The 22722-nt window shown below is 43.9% G+C and overlaps 1 protein-coding gene and 2 long non-coding RNA genes across 9 annotated transcripts in view; 1 reads left to right on the forward strand and 2 right to left on the reverse strand.

Annotated features, from left to right (window-relative positions):
- Window positions 1-2191: 2191 nt before the first annotated feature.
- Window positions 2192-4487, reverse strand: LOC112068154 (uncharacterized). 3 transcript variants are annotated; one of them, XR_002893529.2, is made up of 5 exons: window positions 3722-4154; window positions 3502-3558; window positions 2951-3270; window positions 2762-2817; window positions 2192-2684 (listed from the first exon to the last, which is right to left on the reverse strand). It is a non-coding gene; the product is annotated as an uncharacterized lncRNA (long non-coding RNA). The 3 variants fall into 3 exon arrangements; XR_002893528.2 differs by lacking the exon at window positions 3722-4154 and adding an exon at window positions 4167-4487 and having other exon boundaries at window positions 2762-3270; XR_002893527.2 differs by having other exon boundaries at window positions 2762-3270; window positions 3722-4156.
- Window positions 4488-5313: 826 nt separating this feature from the next.
- LOC112068150 (uncharacterized) lies at window positions 5314-21742 on the forward strand. The gene is made up of 5 exons (XR_002893526.2): window positions 5314-5439; window positions 5851-5924; window positions 6083-6403; window positions 6498-6572; window positions 21212-21742. It is a non-coding gene; the product is annotated as an uncharacterized lncRNA (long non-coding RNA).
- LOC112068148 (androgen-induced gene 1 protein) overlaps window positions 10140-22722 on the reverse strand; it is a 50683-nt gene continuing 38100 nt past the window's right edge. For 4 of the 5 annotated variants that reach the window (XM_024135204.2, XM_070438052.1, XM_070438051.1 and 1 more), the window contains 3 exons: window positions 15626-15741; window positions 11922-12085; window positions 10140-10913 (listed from right to left, as the gene is read on the reverse strand). In XM_024135204.2, the coding sequence (XP_023990972.1) occupies window positions 10879-10913; window positions 11922-12085; window positions 15626-15741 (315 nt within the window). In that variant the 3' untranslated portion in view covers window positions 10140-10878. The remainder of the gene's footprint in view (window positions 10914-11921; window positions 12086-15625; window positions 15742-22722) is intronic. The other variant, XR_002893524.2, reaches the window with a different exon arrangement.

A 22722-nucleotide genomic window follows, 5' to 3' on the forward strand; every position in this document is an offset into this window, starting at 1 on the left:
GATTGGCTGCATAGATGGCACTCATATTCCTATCACAGCGCCTTCAGTAAAGGAAGGAGATTATGTGAATAGGAAGTCTTTCCACAGCATTAATGTGCAGGTAGGCCTAAATAGTAGCCTTTAGCATTCCAAATAAAAGATACTTCACAATACAGCTACTGCAGCTAATTACTGTTCTGCACTGTGAAGATCATATGTGATGCAGCCCACATCAGCAACGTCAAAGCAAAGTGGCCTGGGTCTGTGCATGACTCATTAATTTTTCGTGAATGTACACTGTGCTCTAGATTTGCCCGTGGTGAGTTTATACAGTTGAAGTCAGAAGCTTACATACACATAGGTTGGCATCATTAAAACTCATTTTTCAACCACTCCACAAATTTCTTGTTAACAAACTATAGTTTTGGCAAGTTGTTTAGGACATCCACTTGGTGCATGACACAAGTCATTTTCCCAACAATTGTTTACAGACAGATTATTTCACAATTCCCATGGGTCAGAAGTTTACATACACTAAGTTGACTGTGCCTTTGAACAGCTTGGAAAATTGTCATGGCTTTAGAAGCTTCTGATAGGCTAATTGACATAATTTGAGTCAATTGGAGGTGTACCTGTGGATGTATTTCAAGGCCTACCTTCAAACTCAGTGCCTCTTTGCTTGACATTATGGGAAAAATCAAAAGAAATCAGCCAAGACCTCAGATGTTTGTTTTTTGAGACCTCCACAAGTCTGGTTCATCCTTGGGAGCAATTTCCAAATGCCTGAAGGTACCATGTTCATCTGTACAAACAATAGTACACAAGTATAAAAACCATGGGACCACGCATTACCGCTCAGGAAGGAGACACATTCTGTCTCCAAGAGATTAATGTACTTTGGGGCTAAAAGTGCAACTCAATCCCAGAAAAACAGCAAAGGACCTTGTGAAGATGCTGGAGGTAACAGGTACAAAGGTATCTATATCCACAGTAAAACAAGTCCTATATCGACATAACCTGAAAGGCCGCTCAGCAAGGAAGAAGCCACTGCTCCAAAACTGCCATAAAAAAGCCAGACTACGGTTTGCAACTGCACATGAGAACAAAGATCGTACTTTTTGGAGAAATGTCCTCTGGTCTGGTGAAACAAAACTAGAACTGTTTGGTCATCGTTATGTTTGGAGGAAAAAGGGGGAGGCTTGCAAGTCGAAGAACACCATCCCAACCGTGAAGCACGGAGGTGGCAGCATCATGTTGTGGGGGTGTTTTGCTGCAGGAGGGACTGGTGCACTTCACAAAATAGATGGTACCATGGGGAAGGAAAGTTATGTGGATATATTGAAGCAATATCTCAAGACATCAGTCAGGAAGTTAACGCTTAGTCGCAAATGGATCTTCCAACTGGACAATGACCCCAAGCATACTTCCAAAGTGGTGGCAAAATAGCTTAAGGACAACAAAGTCAAGGTATTGGAGGGGCCATCACAAAGCCCGGACCCCTCTATCCTATAGAAAATTTGTGGGCAGAACTGAAAAAACTTGTGCAAGCAAGGAGGCCTACAAACCTGACTCCGTTATACCAGCTCTGTCAGGAGGAATGAGCCAAAATTCACCCAACATATTGTGGGAAGCTTGTGTGGAAGGCTACCCAAAACATCTGACCCAAGTTAAACAATACTACCAAATACTAATTGAGTGTATGTAAACATCCAACTTCAATTGTACATACATATAGCTATATCCTATTATAATCAATATTTTGTTTCCTCCTATTGCAGCTGAACATTTAAACTGTAGCCTCGTATTATAGGAGAGTTCAATGGTAACCAGCTCGGTGACAAAGGGTACCCCTCCCAGCCCTATTTGCTGACCCCTTACCCTGATCCTGGGCACGGCCCGCAGCAACGTTATAACTTGGCTCACTGCAGGACACGATCCAGGGTAGAGATGACCATTGGGATGCTCAAGGTCCAGTTCCAGTGCCTTCGTAGGCTCAGGGTCACCCCAGAAATGGCATGTGTGATTCTCCACAACATTGCCACAATTAGAGGAGAACAATGTCCTACTCAACCAGTGAACGATCATGACATCACCCCGCTGACGCACAAGATGGAAGAGGAGTCAGACACAATATGCTACCATTTCTGATTGACCCATCACCTCCCCAGTGTTAAATAAAGACAATATGCCTTTATTTTTATGAAGTCTTCTTTATTTCCTGCAAGTACAAATGCAGTGCAGTAGTTTAATATTTATGTTGTTCAAACAAGTAAAATCATCCACCTGTGGGCACCTCACCCACCTTTAACTGATGTTCCAGCAGTTGTATTTCTATCTTTTGCATCTGCAGCCTTGTGGTCAATTTCTAAATTACATTTTTCAATTTGGTTCTTTAAGTACACCTTGTACAGCTTTTTCACAGGGAGCTATAGGAACACTAAAAAATGACATTGAATTTCACTGCCAGGTCTACTTAGTTTCATTGTATGTAATGGGCCAATGTTGAACAGAATCTTACTGAGGTAAGTTGTGCTGTGTAGGTGTAATTTCCAGCATTGCTCTGTTAGAGAAAAAGGTGCAAGTTTTATTATGGTACAACACTATCATCAACTGTTAAATGTTATTTTTAAGGTGTGATCCTCAATAGGCCTCTCTGTATCTTCCCTCTCTGTGGCAGCTGACAAGGTGTCTTCATCATCATCCTCCTGTAATGAAAAGTAACAATTTTGGTGTTCTACTCTAACCCATTATGAAAAATCAGTGGAGTATTAAGAGTACTTACAACTGCATGGAGGTCTGTTATGGCAGAAGGCTCCAGACAGATTATACGATCAGTAACTGGTAGAATATTAAGATTAGACAGTTCAATTATAACTTTACCCAGAAAAGTGCCCCACATAATTTGAATTTTGGTTTTACAACAGTGTGTAGGCCACATTACAATTTTTTCAAATATATAATTCTGAGTCACCTTAAAATAGATCTGAAGGACAACTAAGAATCTGAAAAAGTAACATAAGTCAATTACAAATAATTGTACAAAGTTGTGTCTAAGATGGATGGGTGGGCATCACTGAGGAAACACTGGCAAAAGGATGAATGTACGTATCATTAATGTGAATAACTAAACTCTTATGTAGGCCCTTGTGTCCTGGGGGGTGGCTGGGTCAGATGAGCTCCTCCAAAGATACCTTCATCAATAGGTCACCCACTGTTTTGACTGAGGGTCATCTCTTCAGCCTCTGTGAGTGGTGGTGGACCCTCACCTGTTTTTCAGCCCTCAGCCTTTTTCTATTGGTTATAATTGTAAGCACAAATTCAGAGACATGCATGTACAAAGGAATTTAGGTGTAACTTTCAAATACGGGCAGTGTTGGGATGGCTGAAAAACACTTTTTTGCTTAGAAAATGTCACTAACTACTTAAATATATTATAGGTTGAATGTAGCCACTGAATGCTGTTTAATTAGGTAGGGTAGGCTAAACAACATCACAATTGCTTGTAATGAAATTATATCTTACCTGTTTGAAGTATATTTTTATATTTCATCTTCAGTGGCTGCCAAGTAGGTTTTGTGCCTGTTGGGTTGGACATGCATTAATATTAAACACGCGCACGCATGCACACACACACACATTTATATTATATAAAATGTTGAATAAGTGGAACACTCGAGATAACTTCTTTAAATTAATACTCAAGCATTGACTCGGTCAGCAATTTTCTGCCACGCCAACTCACGTTCTTTTGCTGCTGCTACTGCATTGCTTTTTTTCTTAAATATATGCTCATATTCTGCATACGCATTCATTAATATGTCTAACTCCACTGGACAAGTAGGAGGTTCGAGCCCTTTTCTCCCGTTGCCATGATGAATCATGTTATCTGCGTTCCATTGATGAGGGCTTTTTATCTCCTCATGCACGTGTTTAACTCAGGGTTAACTTAACCAAGAGTTGATTGAACTAATTGTTATCACCTGCTCTGAAACCGAAAACTCTTGAGTTTGACAGCTCAGAGTTAGTCAACCCAGAGTTCAGGTTTAAACTCAGTTTGTTAAACCTGCTTTCTGAAACAGGGCCCGGGTCTTGACACGTTCCTCAATAATCAAGCAACACCTGAGGGAATGGCATCTAAAACAATTGCAAAATTCCACACTTGACACTCAGCTGCGCGATATACTTACACACGTAATCAATTTGGGCACCAGGTGTGTCCGTATAGCCAAAGACAGAAGGTCTTAACACCGCGAAACTTCCCGGGATCTTACTTATTCATTCATTTTCTCGAAATCTAAAGGAACAACCTAGATTTGAGCCAATGTCTTTTGTAGTTGAACTTGTTATGACTCCAACCCTGTGAGAGTCACAAACTGACACGTTTTCATTTTCGTCAAAAACAAGTTTATATAGAAGGAGTGCCTCTGAGTTGACGACCGGCATATGCGCAGTACGGCGCGAGACGACCCGATAACGTGTTTCTACGTATGAGTTTTGCTAGCCAACGTCGCTTACAAGTAATTTATTTATTTACATTTTTTGGGATGTTGTTATTTGTCTTTTTAAAATTTATTTTTATTAACAACAAATCAATACAGAAAGTACATAAGGGAACACAAGTATATATAGATTATATATAATGGGCAATCGAGCTAGGGGGTACAATATCACATTACAATTACACAAGGACCTTAAGGGACATACATACACTTACAATTCTAACAGCTTTTTTGTTAGTAGAGTATTTAATAGTCTTAAAATACAGTTCAATTTATTTTTGTAGGGTAAGAAAATGTTTTTTTGTTAGTAAATTTACATTTGTGTATATGAAATTTGGCCAAAAGAATAATGAAATTAATTACATAAAAATGTTTCAGCTTATTTTTTATCGTATGTAAAGACAAATAAGTATTTTTATACAATATATCCCGATTATCCCATATATAATATCTGTGTGGAGAAAAATTGTGTTTATAAATTAAGGACCATGACAAGAAAACCTGCCGATGAAAAGCAGAAAGTTTCACTGGAATTTTGTCAATATTATAATTGCACAACAACATGAAGTTAAGGCCACCAAAAGTAGAGAAGACATGATGAGGAATAAAATTCCAGATAGATAGATAGACGTCGCTTACAAGTGTGCCCGGGGATCTTCATAATGTACTGTACTGTACATAATGTACTGCTAGCTGTCAAACACGCAGGTGCGAAGCAGAACACTAAGCAAAGCGACAACGATTCATCGGTGTTTCTGCGATCATCTGTAAATTACTGAGTGGTCCGTTCAATATTATCTTCCCCCTCAATGCACCCAAGCGCCATAAATGAGTTCCAGGCAGCGATGGTGTTAAGGCTGTCGCTTGAGCATTCTGGTAGTTCGTGTGTGTTTGTGGCATCTTCTAATTGATGTAGTTTCTCAGACTGTACATCTAACATGGGGATAGAGAATGTGGAAAAGTATGTCGTTTCTAGAAAATACTTTCAGCCATGTGCTTTTGACTTACAGAGATTGATGGCCAGTGTCTTTGACATGCTAAGTTTGACATAGGCATAGGGGCAGGACATTGCGCCGTTTGTGGTAGCTGTTTCGTTCCTCATATTTAGCGTTAACTTTTAGAGAAACAAAACAAACAAAAAATCTTTTGCGTTTTCACTACGAAGAAGTAAAACAAACGGAACGAAACAGTGACGACTAAAGGCGCATTGTGGCTAGGCAGGACAGGACAGTCCCACCAGTAAATTACTACAACAACAAACTACTTGTAATGGTCTGCTAATAATAATCTCCACCTCTTTACAGGTAAAAAAAAAGAAGCTTTGGATAATGGTTTGTTTAACTTTGCAATCATTGTTTTTTGTTTGACATAGATGCGAGTTTGGGAAACCCTGCTCTATGTGACTGGAGCCATGCGCCAGGTGTGCAGGAGCTCTTCGCCTGATCAGTATCCTTGACCTCATCAACCAGTAAACCTGAGTTTACCCATTGCGGTTTACCGTAGCATTTGTGTATGTTCATTGTGAGGGTTATTACCTTGAGAATTCCTCTATAGTACATGTCTGAGTATAGGTCATTATCTGTTTTGCCTTAACAGTGAGACAGACATTCCTCTGATGGTGTATGGGTGTTATAATGGCAGGTTTGGTGACTGTGGATCTGTTCTAGACATAACTCTGCTAATCTACCCCACACTGGGTCATCATTAAAAGTACAGTCTAGTGTTTACAGCATTTTGTAGAAATGCATCCCGTGTTCAAATACATCCTCATCAATGCAGCAGCCTTGATTTGAATAGTTGAATAGGATCATTCATATACTTTATTCATATATATACTCCTTTATTTTCAGTGTTTCTCATGTTTTCAGAGCAGAAGAAGCAGTGCAAATGCTGAAGACCTTTTTATAAACAGGAGAACCCAAATGGTAAGATCTGCAACTGTTATCTTGTAACATGGGTATCTTAAATATTTCCACCTACAGTATGCCTGCAACTTGGATTTTCCCCCTTCTCTTTCAGCCCCCAAGCCCAAGACAAGGAAGGAGTGAGATACTGTTGATGTCCAGCAGGGGGCAATATTCGTTAAGTAATGAGGTGAGGAGCAGAGAACGATCATGAGACAAAGAGAGTAGCTAACAAAGGGTGCTCCTGAAACAGACTTGGAACACAACCATGGTTCCTATGGATTTGTTTGTCTGACAAAGAAATCAAATGTACTTTTTCATCTTTTCACTTATTCGCTCAGCCTTTTTCATCAGCACTAATTTTTATTTTCATATTATTGATAGTGTTTTATACCCTTACAGCATAGTTTGGATGGACAGTGGACACTATCCATGGCCTGTAAAGTGCCTTGCTGCTATAACAGCCTCTACTCTTCTGGGAAGGCTAGATGTTGGAACATTTCTGTGGGGACTTCCATTCAGCCACAAGAGCATTAGTGAGTTCGCCCACTGTAGTTGGGCGATTAGGCCTGGCTCGCAGTCGGCGTTCCAATTCATCCCAAAGGTGTTCGATGGGGTTGAGGTCAGGGCTCTGTGCAGGCCAGTCAAGTTCCTCCACACCGATTTCGACAAACCATTTGTGTATGGACCTCGCTTTGTGCACAGGGTAATTGTCATGCTGAAACAGGAAAGGGCCTTCCCCAAACTGTTACCATAAAGTTGGAAGCACAGAATCGTCTAGAATGTCATTGTATGCTGTAGCGTTAAGATTTCCCTTCACTGGAACTAGGGCCTAGCCCCAACCATGAAAAACAGCCCCAGACCATTATTCCTCCTCCACCAAACTTTTTATAGTTGGCACTATGCATTGGGGCACGTAGTGTTCTGGCATTCGCCAAACCCAGATTCATCCCTATATGCTGTCTTGTCATTGTTGGTGATCAGGCCTGTCACTGTTGTGTCATTGGCAAAGGTAATGATGGCGTTGTGCCTGGCAGTGCCTCCACACTGCCTGGTGAAAGGGCAGTGTGGAGTGCAATAGAGATTGCATCATCTGTGGATCTGTTGGGGCGGTATGCACATTGGAGTGGGTCTAGGGTTTCTGGGATAATGGTGTTGATGTGAGCCATGACCAGCCTTTTCGAAGCACTTCATGGCTACAGACGTGAGTGCTACGGGTCGGTAGTCATTTAGGCAGGTTACCTTAGTGTTCTTGGGCACAGGGACTATGGTGGTCTGTTTGAAACATGTAGGTATTACACTCAGACAGGGAGAGGTTGAAAATGTGAATGACGACACTTGCCAGTTGGTCAGCGCATGCTTGGAGTACACGTCCTGGTAATCCGTCTGGCCCTGCGGTCTTGTGAATGTTGACCTGTTTAAAGGTCTTACTCGCATCGGCTGCGGAGAGCGTGATCACACAGTCGTCTGGAACAGCTGATGCTCTCGTGCATGTTTCAGTGTTACTTGCATAGAAGTAATTTAGCTCGTCTGGTAGGCTCGTGTCACTGGGCAGTTCTCGGCTGTGCTTCCCTTTGTAGTCTACTAGTTTGCAAGCCCTGCCACATCCGACGAGCTTCAGGGCCAGTGAAGTACGATTCGATCTTAGTCCTGTATTGACGCTTTGCCTGTTTGATGGTTCGTCGGAGGGCATAGTGGGATTTCTTATAAGCTTCCGGGTTAGAGTCCCGCTCCTGGAAAGCGGCAGCTCTACCCTTTAGCTCAGTGCGGATGTTGCCTGTAATCCATGGCTTCTGGTTGGGGTATGTACGTACAGTCACTGTGGGGATGTCATCAATGCACTTATTGATGAAGCCAGTGACTGATGTGGTGTACTCCTCAATGCTATTGGATGAATCCCGGAACATATTCCAGTCTGTGCTAGCAAAACAGTCCTGTAGCTTAGCATCTGCTTCATATGACCACTTTTTTTTATTGACCGAGTCACTGTGTATGAATTTGAGAGTGCTTTCATTTCTCCAGCTCCATCCCTCAGGTTTTTAGATAATTTGTCTTTGAGTTTATTCTACAAACAGTGATTAGGCCCTTACATGCTGTCATGTTATTGATCTTAATCACGTAATAATAACCTCTCTCCAGTTCCCTCTGGTTTTGTGTGTTATGGTTCATTCCTTCATAAAGGTTTTAAATGTTTGATGCTTGCAGTAGTGGCGGGTTAGATGAGAGATGTCATGCCCTTGGCTACATTCTGACCATACAACCCCCCCAGAAGGTCACTCATGTAGAGCTCTGCTGCTACGGCCAAAGAACCACTCAGGATCCCTGCCTAAGACTGGCACAGTACACATGCTCAGCTGCCTGCCCCCACACATCCGGTAGAGAAACACACACACACACACACACACCTTGCCAAAGGATCTGTACTTCGTATTTTCTGTGCTTGGAGGGTGCAGGGGTTGAGTGCCACCACAGTGAGTACTTGGAGCCACTATGCAGGGCTATATTTGGGCCTCCATCTTGTGCCCGCTGAATGAGCTGCTTGGTGTCACTCTGATTTTCCACCCACTGGAGCCTGGAGAACAGAAAGGCTGCATTTAAACTGCTTTTACTTCCACTAATGTCAGTACGCGTTGAGCGGTAATGTTATTTGTGCTCAGACTCTCTGGCATTTCCGCCTGCAAGTTTGTAGTTATCATACTTTTGATTGGCTGTGACTAAGCCTTGCATGTTGCTCAAGCTTCTCCTGCTTACCAAACACCGTTTACTTCCCAATTACTATGCTAATGTATGCCAGCAAAAAATCCTTCAAAATGCATTCAATTTGTCACCTCCACATGGGGGACCGGCAGTGTTAATGAGAAGACTATGAAGTGTCGTTCTCTCGTTATCAAGCTGACAGAGAGCCTGCGACGGTGCACACACTCCACCATGACAAAAATGTATACAAACAACTTACCCGGCAAAGATGTCATTATCTATCAGAATGAAAAACCACAGTTGTCAAGAGCACCTATTTCTGTTTCACTACAAACGACTGTGTTTGCAGAGGAATGGATGAGAATAGTTGAATTTTTCCATCTAATTGAGCTGACGGCTACTATTACGGGAGCTGACTGGTGGCAAACTTTTAGAGGTTTTGTTTTCTAAGAAGTGGGGATAGCTAGAGAGGAGATGCAGTATAGTACACGGTTGTGTTTTGGCTCTACGTTTAAACATTTTATAGGGTTGTAATACAATGACAGCCTGTTTAAAAATGATAAACAGCAGCTGAGATCATATCACTGTCAAAACAAACTTACAGCCACTCATAAAGAATTTATACCATTTATCTATTATGCTACGGTGGTATACTGTCATTTATAGGCTAACATATTATTTCTTGAGACCTTCTGAGGTCTGTCTCCCAGAGTTACTAGCGCCTTGGAGTAGCTGTGATGTGAATAAAAAGGCATATTATGGGTACATTTCTTTTGTATTGAGCTTCTGGTTATTTAGTCTGTCGAGCTAACCCATTTTCTTATGGACTGGAATGTGTGTTTCTCGTTAAGAGCTTGTCCAGCACTGCACAAAGGAATTGTTATGTTAGGGCAGAGTCTGCGTCTAAAAAAGCCAGACAGAAATGCCAGAGAAAATATAGGCCAAACATTAAATCACAAGTGTGCTGATTTTTCTTTTTAATTTAAGAGAAGAGCTGTAGTGAGACTGACTGACACACACACACACACACACACACACGACACATCTGACTCGCTCTAAATAACTTAACACCTTTTTATTGAAAGACCATACACACTTCAAGAGTCAAATGCTGTCATCCCTTTTTTACAAAAACATAAAAACAAGAAAGGGTAATTTTGAACAGTGGAGCTCACAAGTCTGGCTGTCCTAGAAAATAACATTCTATGTTACAGCTGTTAGACACTACACAACCAGGAAAAGGCTGTCATTCATGCCACTCTGTAGGAGAGATGCCCTCGCTAGAAAGCTCTCCAGTGAAAAGGGGGAAATAAGAAGAAAGCTCATCCTGATACATGGCTTTTGCTAACTCTGCCGGAGTGCCTAAGCATCTTAAGATTAATATCACACCCATAGCAATAAGTTAATTCCATTAATGCAGTATACTCGGTGTTCAGATAATACTTGAGTCGTAGAGATGGATAAACAGGATGATTAAATAGTAAATACTAATACGTGAGTAAATGTAATGTCATCGTAATACCTCCAGTCCATAGCAAGGGGGTGAACTCATATCCCACCATGTCATTGATGGAAAACAGGCGTCTCAGGTCTTAGCTACAGTCCAACAACTTCAAGAGGAGGACTCAGCACTTTAAATGCCCAAAAGGTTATTTTCAAAAGAGAAAAAAATCTGATCATATTCCCACGTATTTTTAAATAATTTATTTACATAGAGGTTGTTATTATGCTGTCCGGGTTGGGATTGGGCCTGTCTTTGCAGCGACCCACAACGCAGTGTTCCTACTCCGCAATGGCCTTCAGTCAGCTTTAGCCTTGTCTGTGTCTAAAACACCTGGAAGACAGAGATTAATATCAATGCAAGGTTTTCTCTTGTTTAATCATGCATAACTTGAATCAGTGGTGTTGAGGGGGGAATATGAAGTTGTATAAGACAAAAGAACAGGAATACTAAAGAGTTTGTACATTTTCAGAGACCATCATTTCTAATACGACTCTGTATTCACTCCATCCAAAATGAAATGCCAATTGAACATTCATAGCAGACCAATTGGCCTCATATACTGTAGCTATCATTAAATGTCCCATTTGGGTATATTGCGGTTATGTTGGAGCGGTGAGATGGGAATATGAGCTCTGAGGGAAGGAGCTGTGGGAGAGAGAAATGAATTAAATCACAGCAGGACTAGACCAGGGAGAGGAGGGAGGGGATTGGAAAGAAAGGAGGGAGAAAGAGGAGAGGAAGAAGGGACCGAAAACAAAAGGGAGAGAGGAGAGAACGGGTGAAGGAGAAGGAAAGAAATGAGAAGAGGAAACGGGAGAGGTGAAGATGAATTAGAAAGGATAGAGAGATGTGGGAAGAGTGAGCAGATTGTAGGACGTGTAAGGGTGTGAGAGGAAACAGAATGGTAGTGTTGATTTGTGGGTCAGTGTTAAACAGGTGGGAGGAGGAGGGATGGAGGGATTTGGTGTCTGCTAGCTGCACTCAGTCTGCTTTTCGGCTCTTCTCTCCTATCCCATCTGTAGCGCTGCAGATAGCTCTCCTCCCACGGACCTCCCAGCCCGCACTTTAAATGCAAATAGGTACAGGAATGTGTATGTGTGTGTGTAAGCTCAACGGTGTACTTGTGTGTGTGTGTTTGAGTGAATGTGTTAGTGTGTGTACACATTTTGAACTCGTTTGCACTTGTGGGTGAGTGCTGGTGTGATTGAGAGCACCACTAGAGGCTCTGAAACCACAAGGATTCATGCTAGTAGAGGCCCTTAGCGTGCTATCCCGCTCCACACTGTGGAACACACACCCACACAGAGCGAGCAGCTGCCAGACGTGCTGAGGGCTTACATTTGGAGCAGTCCCAGATGTAGCTGTTGAGGATCTCTCCCAGGACGTAGTAGATGTTAATCAGGACAGTGAGGCAGGAGAAGAAGGCCACCTTCGCCAGGGGACTGATCTGCTCCAACAGGGGGTAGACCCACACGCCGGTCACATGATGCACCCAGCACATCCTGATGGAGGGAGGGGGGTGAGATAGAGGACAGAGATATATAAGGAAAGAGAGTAGAGTTTGTTTATATTATAAACCGGGTGGTTTGAGCCTTGAATGCTGGTTGTGTTGAAAGCCGTGGTATATCAGTATACCAAGGGTATGACCAAAAATTGCTTGTTTAGTGTTCTAATTATGTCGGTAACCAGTTTATAATAGCAATAAGGCACCTCGGGGGTTTGTGGTATATGGCCAATATTTCACGGCTAACGGCTGTATCCAGGCACTCCGTGTTGCGTTGTGCGTAAAAACAGCCCTTAGCCACACCTTATTTCTCAATTATACCCACTTGTCTGTTTTTGTATTTACTATGGATCCCCATTAGCTGCTATTCTTCCTGGGGTCCAGCAAAATGAAGAAAAAAAACATTACAATACATTCACAACACACTGTGTGCCCTCAGGCCCCTACTCCACCACTACTGCATATCTACAATACAAAATCCGTGTGTATAGTGTGTGCGTTATCGTGTGTATGCAATAGAGGCTCAAAGATGGCCAAAGTGGAGATCCTTTGTAGCTGCAGTACACCCACTCTCTGTGTCACTTTGTCTGCCTACTATAGTATCCAGCCACTTCCTTTTCATAAAGTTGGGAGTCTGGTCATTTGAGTGTGAGACAGACAGCTGTCTTACTGTAGGAATCCAGAGACTCAATCTTTTTTTATAGTGAGATGATGATTTTAAAAACATACCGGCCCTAAATTATGCTGAACCACTGAGATGAATGTAACATACACTGAGTATACAAAACATTAAGGACATCTGCTCTTTCCATGACAGACTGACCAGGTGAATCCAGGTGGTTGTGGTGCAACTCAATATTAGGAAGGTGTTACTAATGTTTGGTATACTCATTGTACACTTTTGAACATAAAGTACTACTGATACATAACAGTAGCAGAGGACATTGGAAGTACCATCAGTGGAGAGAGAGACTGCCAGCCAGGGGATGTCTCGGGTAGAGAGTGTAATTTATTTATTTTTTATTGTTTATTATCTATTTCACTTTGAATAAAGCCACTTAAATTGACATTTAATTGAGCTAGACACTGCCAGGGGAGGTCTCAGGGAGAGAGAGAAACACTGCCAGGAGAGGTCTCAGGGAGAGAACACTCCAGGAGGTCTCAGGGAGAGAGACACTGCCAGGGAGGTCTCAGGAGAGAGGACACTGCCAGGGGAGGTCTCAGGGAGAGAGAGAAACACTGCCAGGGGAGGTCTCAGGTCTCTGGGAGAGAGAGAAACATTGCCAGGGGTCTCAGGTCTCTGGGAGAGAGAGAAACACTGCCAGGGGAGGTCTCAGGTCTCTGGGAGAGAGAGAAACACTGCCAGGGAGGTCTGTCTCTGGGAGAGAGAGAAAACACTGCCAGGGGAGGTCTCAGGAGAGAGAGAAACACTGCCAGGGGAGGTCTCAGGGAGAGAGAGAAACACTGCCAGGGGAGGTCTCTGGGAGAGAGAGAAACACTGCCAGGGGAGGTCTCAGGTCTCTGGAGAGAGAAACACTGCCAGGGGAGATCTCTGGGAGAGAGAGAGACACTGCCAGGGGAGGTCTCAGATCTCTGGGAGAGAGAGAGACACTGCCAGGGGAGGTCTCAGGTCTCTGGGAGAGAGACATTGGCCAGGGGAGGTCTCAGGGAGAGAGACACTGCCAGGGGAGGTCTCAGGGAGAGAGAGAGACACTGCCAGGGGAACTCAGGGAGAGAGAGAGACACCTGCCTTGTGACAAAACATTCTACTGAACCAGGGGAAGTCTCAGGGAGAGAGAGAGACTGCCAGGGGAAGTCTCAGGGAGAGAGAGAGAGACTGCCAGGGAAGGTCTCAGGGAGAGAGAGAGAGACACTGCCAGGGGAGATCTCAGGGAGAGCGAAAGAGTGTAATGTTTACTGCACTTTTTTTTTTTCATTTCACTTTTGTTTATTATCTATTTCACTTGCAATAAAGCTACTTAAATTTACATTTAATTGAGAGAGAGAAACTGCCAGGGGAGGTCTCAGAGAGAAACATACAGTACTGGACAAGGGCACATTAGTGACAGAGTAGTGTCAGCTGTTCCACTCACAGCCTCTCCTTAGCTCACTGATTCCAAAGCTATCACTCAGGGTGAGACTGGACTGGCCCTTACCCTGGCCCTAGGCTGCTCCACAATACAGGTGATCTCACTAATATCAAGTGATTAGACTACTTTAGACCACACGGACAAGCTGTGAGTAATATGGTAAATTATGTAAATGCTTCAATTAGCTGAATTCAACAATTGTGCAATTAATTGAATGGGAATATTAGGTCTTCCGTTTGCACATGTGGGGGGCAAACAAGGTTGTTCATCTAACAGTTACATCCGTTGACCTCTCCCCTCATTTATGATGTACTGTATGCTTCTTTCGTAAGCCACAAAATATTTTTTTTTAGACTGACTCCATGGATTCAGGGGAAAATCCCTACATTCAATGTTCATTTGAGTAACATAGCATTTCCTCAGTTTCCCGATTTTAGAAAATCCTAATTATTGAGCCTACCTGTGTCTGTATTATTTATGGTCTCTGACAGATCAGATTGTCAGATCAGATTGTCTGCCACTGAAGCATAACTCGTCCTACTTTAGGCTTGACATCTTTCTCTATCCCTCTTTCACTCCCTCCTCCTCTCTCTCCCTTCCCCTCTCTCTCTGTAACTCCCATGGCTGGGTAATCCCCATGTAAGGCAGACTATGGATTTACCCAGCTCCAGCACTTTCCCTCTCCTGCTGAGGGAAGCGAGACAGATTCTCTGACCCTGTGAGACGTGTGGGGATATAATCCTCTTCATTTTAGCCAGGGATTAATACAGAGAGAGGTGTGGGCCTTGACACTTCTAGTGAGGCTCCTACATTTCAGGTGATTCTGGAAACCCTTTCTCCATGCTGTCGGCCCTGGTTAGCTGCAGTAGAGGGCTCCTCCAGCTCCCAGCCTCTCCTGTTCTTCCCTCTTCCGTGAGCATTAAATCTGCCGTGCGTGTCAGGATTAGGGTCTGGTTCTCTGGTTCAGTAGAATGTTTTGTCACAAGGCAGGCCTCTCCCAGACCAGAGACAGATCTCTCTCTCTCTCTCTTTCTCTCTTTCCTGACTGATGGAGGAAGGTTAGAGGCTGTTTTATCTGCAGGAGATTTGCGAGAGACTGTGTGTCATTATGCTGGGAGAGGGCCATCCATCATGAGGGTGTGGAGGGACAGAGCCATGAGAAACAGGTGTTGAAGTGGAGCTAGCTGCCAGAGCCATGGGCCTGGAGAGGAGAGGTAGCCAGCTAGCCTGATAACATGCTCACTGGGGAGGGGCGGGCCTGCTGGTCTTCAATATGCAGTGTTTATAAAGTGATGTTTCTCTGTTCTGTACAGTATGTTCTTGTATTTAATGGCCAAAACCAAAGTTAAGTGGAAACGGACAATAACATCTTATGGTCTCTTATCAATTAGCAACAACAACAAAAAAGAGTCCAGCCTACCATTGTGGGAAGAAAAGGGGGCTCTTACCACAGAACATATCCCACAGCGAAGCTGCACACAGCTATCAGTCCACAAGGCCTGCTGGGATACTGGTGGTGCGTGGTCCTCATCTCAATGATGATGAAGGGGAGGACGGTGGTGTGCTGGAGCAGAGAACTCTCGTTAGCCACGTACAGACAGCTAGCTACTATAAGTGACACACTGCCTGTCTCACCTCAGGCTCAGTGACAACAATAGAGACATGACACATTAGTAACACACAAAATGGCTTTGAGAGAGGTGTTATGATGAGGTACTCAGGCAGACATACTGTAGATGGGCTCATGTAAACAGTGGGAGTCTAGAAGCTCTGTCAGTCTGGGACACAGAGTGCAGGGTCATAAGAGGGTAATGAAGTTTTTTTATAGAGCAATGTGTGGGAGACATTAAACAGATGACGTGCTCTGCTCTCCAGAGTGAGTGTCTTGTGATTAAAATCCCCACTGCTCTCCTCTTGTGTTCTCTCGCTGACACACCTCACTTTTTCAAGAGTTCAGTAATCTGCTTGCTTTGGCTCGCGATGTGGCACCTGTTTTCCGATGTGCTGAAAGGATCAGATCTTTTTTAGAGTCTGCCTGCCTCTCCAGCATGGTACAGATGTGTTTGCAGAGGAGTGGGGGCCTACAGCAGACAACATTAACTATTAACACCCTTTAATATTTACTGGGAGGGTCGTGGCGTGCTGCTATTTCTCACCATGTTATTTCACCTAGCTGACCCAGCAGACCACTTGGGCCCGGTAGAACCCACCCTGTCCCGCCTACCACACACAGAGCAGCGGAACGCGACAGCTCCCTGACGATCGGCTCTAATTAATCAACGTGCTCATGACTCAACTGCTGTTCTTATAGACCACCTGCGCTCTGTCAGGAACAGAACCGTTACCTTACACCACTGTGTGTGTCCGCGTCTGTGTCTAGGTGTCTGCGCACAGCTGATTAGAAATAGGAGTGCTGGGTTTGAAAGCACATCGTAACAGGATCAGGCTTGGTAACAGGCTAATATCTACAATATCTATACTCAAGTTAACCTTGTTTCTAGTCTGTTTCTGCTTCAGCCAATTATTCTATCATTGTTGTACCAAATAAGTTGGTATCAAGCAGAAACGGACTGAAAACCACACTGGCATTGACAAAGACACAGGTTGGGTGGCCGTGAAGGAAATGTTCTATGTGACTAATTGCAAATGGCAGCTAATGACCGTCTCTCTAGAGCTGCCGTGACCATCTGGGGGAGATGTGGAGGGTCACAGTGCAGAGACCTCCCTCTTGCGCTAATTGAAATCTGAATCAGCTCCCTGAACATACGCTTCCACTGAGTGGGCTAGAAGCGGCCTGGGTTCATAATACAGTATTAACATGTGTTTCATCCAAAAATGAAATTGTTTTATGTGAATGGTAATGGCTCGGCCCATATAACCATGTGGTGAGAATGTCATTCACTGGTCAGTGGCATGTAGGCAGCCTTTATGCTAGGACGTTAAAACAAAGCTTACAGTGCTCCAATGGTACTTATCTCATAAAAAGATAATTGGAGGACCCTGTCTGGCCTCTCCATGTATGTATTACTTACACCAGTCACCAGATGGCAGCCTTCTTACATTCAGACCAACAGAAAAGTCTCCTCCCATACCTGTCTAGCCTCAGTTGACCCAATGTACACTACATCACATCAATGACTATATATGAGCCATGTTCCAATCTAACCTGTTATTTAAATACCTGACATGTTGGCATGACGCTCTCTGCCCAGAAACAGTGGTTTTTACTCTCAACTCCTCATTAATGTGCTAGTAAGTGTTATTCAGTGGTATTTATTCCACCTCTTACTGGCCTCTCACCACACTACAGCAGAACAGAACCTATTCTACCATGTCATGGTCACACATGAAGCTTCCTAATCACTCTATTGAATTGCACTCACGACACACAGCGACAGTGAGTATCCCCATGCCATAATGGTTGTAATGCTGTAACCGAGTATTTCCTCACAGCTGGCCTCTGTCTGTCTCTCTGTCTCACTCCGCTTCACTCTTTGACCATAATGACATAATCTATCTAACTATATACCCGTATAAAACCATCAGAGACATGCTGTATTTGTCACATTTCAAAGTTAATCTATGTTACACTTACCTGTCTAGATTACCTCCCATTTTCTTAGTGAGACAACTGGGGACATCTGTATTCATTTACATAAACTACAATCTGTTTGTAATTTGTTGTTGGTACGATAACAAGATTAAGACAAACTGACTGTTGATCTTGGAGATGAACAATAGAATTTCATACGCCTTAAATCTTTCAACCAGCCACATTTCTGGGAAGAGTGTTAGGCAAGCAACGTTCCAGTGACCTAAACCGCCAACCATTGACTGTTAGGAAGAAACTAGAGATTGAGAATTGAAGGCACCTCGTTAGCCCACCTAAAGCCTGGGAGTGAGCCATGACACTCGGCAGATCTATGCAGCTGCTGCAGGTGCAAATAATGATGGTAAGAAGTCCCTCATCTCCTCAGAGACATTACGTCCTCCCTGTCAGGAGACAGAGAAGAGCTCTTCCTCTGCTCTACTCTCCTGGATCTGAAAGTGCTCTCGCTCGCTGTTTTATCTATCTGTCTTTCCCTCACTTGTTTTCAATCTCCTCTTTCTCTAATAGAAAAAAACGCAGACATTGACACTCTTTTTCAGACAAAAAAAAAGTTGAGGCAAGAATAACCTCTAGATTTACAGTATGGGTTTACTTGAGCACTAATGGCTATCACCCACGGGCCAATCAGGATTAGGTGGAGTGATCCAGGGGAAAGAGTTTGGTTAGCACTGCTGAGAAGCGTTCTCCCACAACAGACTCAGGCCAGTGAAGGAACCGGGTTTTAACACAAGATCCAAGAACAACCCTCCCCACCAATGCTCACACGTAATCTCTTTTTACTTGCCACATGAAAACCTTGTCCATGATGAGCTTTGCTCTCATGCTCCCTGACAATGATTATTCATTCATGCAATGGAGAGGTCTATGATTTCCATTGAACATGTTGCTTGGCAGATGCCCTGGTCCACAGTGAAGATACCCTGGAAGCTACTCAGGCTCTCCGTTTCCCCACAGAGCAATTAGGGTAAAATTCACAGCTGTAGCCTGGTTGGGATTTGAACCCGACACCCTGCGGTCAGGAGTGCGAGACCTCAGCTACTGGTGCTTCTATTTTCATTGTTGTCTACTACTGCTATCCAAGCGCTGGGGGAGTATTTTGAAGACCTCTGAGTGTATGTTATGCAAAGCATCGTAATTACCATAACCGCACACAATGGACAGCCAGAGAACAAATAAATAGACAATAAGAGAGAGCATTTCTAAACCCACAACGTCTCTGGCCTTTCCATTTGTGTCACGACTGTCCATGCACAAATGAACTGGTTCCAGTGGTCTTTGTGGCAATGACTTTAAGTGACAAAGGGGACATATGTAGGCGTACATACTTATGCACAAACACTGGGGACTCAGTGGCTTTTCTTAACCCCCCATGGTGAGTTACCCTGCAGTAGGTTACTAACACTGTGAGGTGAGAGCGACCCTCTCCTCCACCTCCCGTCACATATACTGTAGATGGAGCATGAATTATTGTCTGGGCTCTCAGTTCCCTTTCTAATCGGGGCCAATAAAGACGCCGGACATGCTTAAGTAATTTCTCCCTGTGCACATAGTGTCATGAGCTATCCCCCTAGTCCCCTCCCTCCCAGGCCGCATGTGTGTTCGTGTGTGTGCTGCCATCAGGGCATTATGGGATTGTTGACGGCAGAGTTACTTTGCTGTGGCAGGATGGGATGCCTGCTGGACTGGTGGAGGGCTCCCAGAGGGTATAGGGTGACAGAAAGAGCACTCCCTCCCAAGGTCGGGTCTAGAGTTTTCCGCCCATCACCCCCCACACTGCTTCCTCCCTCCTGCGCTACACCCCCATCCCATCCCTCCCCTGCTCTCCTGGCCTCCTGCTTCACGCCACACTCTCAGCAGCTCCCAATCAACAGGGGGCTCACATGTCCCCATAGCCCCTATTTCCCTGGCAGCAAGCAACCCCCCATGTTTTATTTTAGACTTGTTTTTTCGCCCCCCACATGAATCTAACGTGGCAGTCTCTCTCTCTCTCTGACCACCAGATTGAGGAGCTCTCAGATGCTTGTGGTTAAGACTGGATGCCAGCACTGTCTGTGGAAAATCCCCTCTTACAAAACAAGCGCAATTCACTCAAGCGGTCCAGGGCTAAAACAGGATAGGCCATGTCAAACACAAACAAATAGAAAGAGCAGAGAGGAGCGGGTTCACGTTGCTCCGAAAATGGCAAGTAGTAGATGAGAAATGAATGTTTCAGTGAGTAGTGTCAAGACTTTATCTCATTATGCGTTGAGGAGCCAGCGTTCGGTATCACACCTCACCTGCTGCCACATGATCACAGATGTTTGGAAATGTACTGCAAAAGCAGACACACACTCAAGGAGTTTGTAATTTTAACAAAATAACAAATTGTGTTTTTCTAACCAACTTACTCACGCAGTCAGCTTTACACCGGCTTTGGGAACAATGGGCAAAAAAAGCAAGCTGTGAAACGGCCATCGTTCACTGGGTCGAGATGAGTAAATATTTCCCAGTTGTCAAGGATGAGCTAGTGAGCCAGCTATGCACCCATTTTAATGACAGGGTTTGGACGGGGGAACTTAACCTAGTAACTTTTCCAGGCTCAATGTGGCCGGCGACTCAATCATGATATTGTACACCCCTGCGCCTCGACTGCCCTGAAATATTAGCGTCCAGAAAAATGGACCTGCAATTATCGATATTTTTTAAGTAATCCCCCAGCAGTCTGCAAACCAGAAGGAAATAGCAGAACAGAGAACACTTCAAACGGGAAAGGATTGTTTTCCTGGCAGAGAATCAATACCATTGAACACTCGTTTTTTTTCCCTTCTCTCTCCCTATTTCTTTCTGTTTTTCTTTCTCACTCACTCACTCACTCACTCACTCACTCACTCACTCACTCACTCACTCACTCACTCACTCACTCTCTGGCTTGTTGGAGAAGCTGGGTTTATTCTCTCCAGCTAACTGAATCTGTCTCTCTCAGACACCGTGCACATMTGTTCTCCCACTTCACACACAACTGGCCCAGGCAGCAAGGTAGAATCAGATTCTTTTCAGCTAAATCTTCCGTCGAAATGTTCCCCCACGGTAAGCATCTGCACGGCAGGGAGGGCTCTGAGAGCACTACATTAAAGTGTTTAACAATGAGTTGCCTCTCTGTTTTCACTTAAATAAGGTCAGTCAGGAGCGAGTCAGAGCTGCGGCTTTAAGAAAGGCCTCCATTTCTGCTGAGTCTGCAGATGTCCATAGCCCTCATCATCTTGCTAGAAAGTTTAAAAAAAATAAAAAATGTAAACATCAAACCAGACTCAAATATCAATTATCTTTTCTGCAGTGCTGTTCTTTAACCCTCTGACACTGGAAGAAGTGTCTCTGATGACAGGGAGCAGCTTCATGCCCCTACAGGCCCCTTCAGCTCACCACCACTGTGTGTATGTGTCTGTAGCTCCAGAGGCAGTAGCCAGGCCAGCGGGTGATGAGAGCTGGGTTAGAGCGGGCCCACGGCCCTCCCGGAGAGGAGCTGTCAGCTGGACACCTGTCGACCATGGATACCTGCCACCTCCCTGCCTCAGCCCTCTAACATGCAGCCTGGGATAGTGCCGGCATTCACAGGGCCTCTTCCAAAAATACCCAGCACGGCTAAACACAAACCTCATGTTATCTTATCTTGTGTATGAGAATGATAAGAGTGGACCTCGCTCATTATAATGGCCCCTCTGTGATATCAAATGTTACGTCACATACGCAGAATACAACTGGTGTGAAATAAATGCTACTTTACTGTGAAATGCTTGCTTACGAGCCCTTCCCAACAATGCAGAAGATAAAGATAAAAAATATAATAGTAACACAAGAATGGACCTATATACAGGTAGTACTATTACCAGATAAATGTGCAGGGGTACGAGGTATTTGAGGTAGATATGTACATGAAGGCAAGGCAAATTGACTAAATAGAGTAAAATAAAGAACAGGGTAGCAGCAGCATATGATGAGTGTAAAAGTGTGTGAGTGTGTGTGTTTCTGTTGTGTAGGTCTGCGTGTGTGTGCATACAGTTGCAGCCGGAAGTTTACATACACTTAGGTAGAAGTACTTAAAACTAATTTTTCAACCACTCCACAAATGTCTTGTTAACAAACTATAATTTTGGCAAGTCATTTGTGCGTGACAAGTAATTTTTCCAACAATTGTTTACAGATCAATTATTCCACTTATAATTCACTGTATCACAATTCCAGTGGGTCAGAAGTTTACATACACTAAGTTGACTGTGCCTTTAAACAGCTTGGAAAATTCCAGAAAATGATGTCATGGTTTTAGAAGCTTCTGATAGACTAATTGACATCATTTGAGTCAATTGGAGGTATCTGTGGATGTATTTCAAGGCCTACCTTCAAACTCTGCCTCTTTGCAAAGTGCCTCTTTGCTTGACATCATGGGAAAATCTAAAGAAATCAGCCAAGACCTCAGAAAAGAAATTGTAGACCACACGTCTGGTTCATCCTTGGGAGCAATTTCCAAACGCCTGAAGGTACCACGTTCATCTGTACAAACAATAGTACGCAAGTATAAACACCATGGGACCACGCAGCCGTCATACCGCTCAGGAAGGAGACGTGTTCTGTCTCCTAGAGATGAACGTGATTTGGTGCGAAAAGTGCAAATCAATCCCAGAACAGCAGCAAAGGACCTTGTGAAGATGCTGGAGGAAACCGGTACAAAAGTATCTATATCCACAGTAAAACGAGTCCTATATCGACATAAACTGAAAGGCCGCTCAGCAAGGAAGAAACCAATGCTCCAAAACCGCCATAAAATATCCAGACTACGGTTTGCAACTGCACATGGGGACAAAGTTCGTACTTTTTAGAGAAATGTCCTCTGGTCTGATGAAACAAAAATAGAACTGTTTAGCAATAGTGACCATCATTACGTTTGGAGGAAAAAGGAGGGGG

Source organism: Salvelinus sp. IW2-2015, unplaced genomic scaffold (genome assembly GCF_002910315.2).
Source record: "Salvelinus sp. IW2-2015 unplaced genomic scaffold, ASM291031v2 Un_scaffold86, whole genome shotgun sequence".
In the NCBI taxonomy this organism is placed as follows: Eukaryota; Metazoa; Chordata; class Actinopteri; order Salmoniformes; family Salmonidae; genus Salvelinus; species Salvelinus sp. IW2-2015.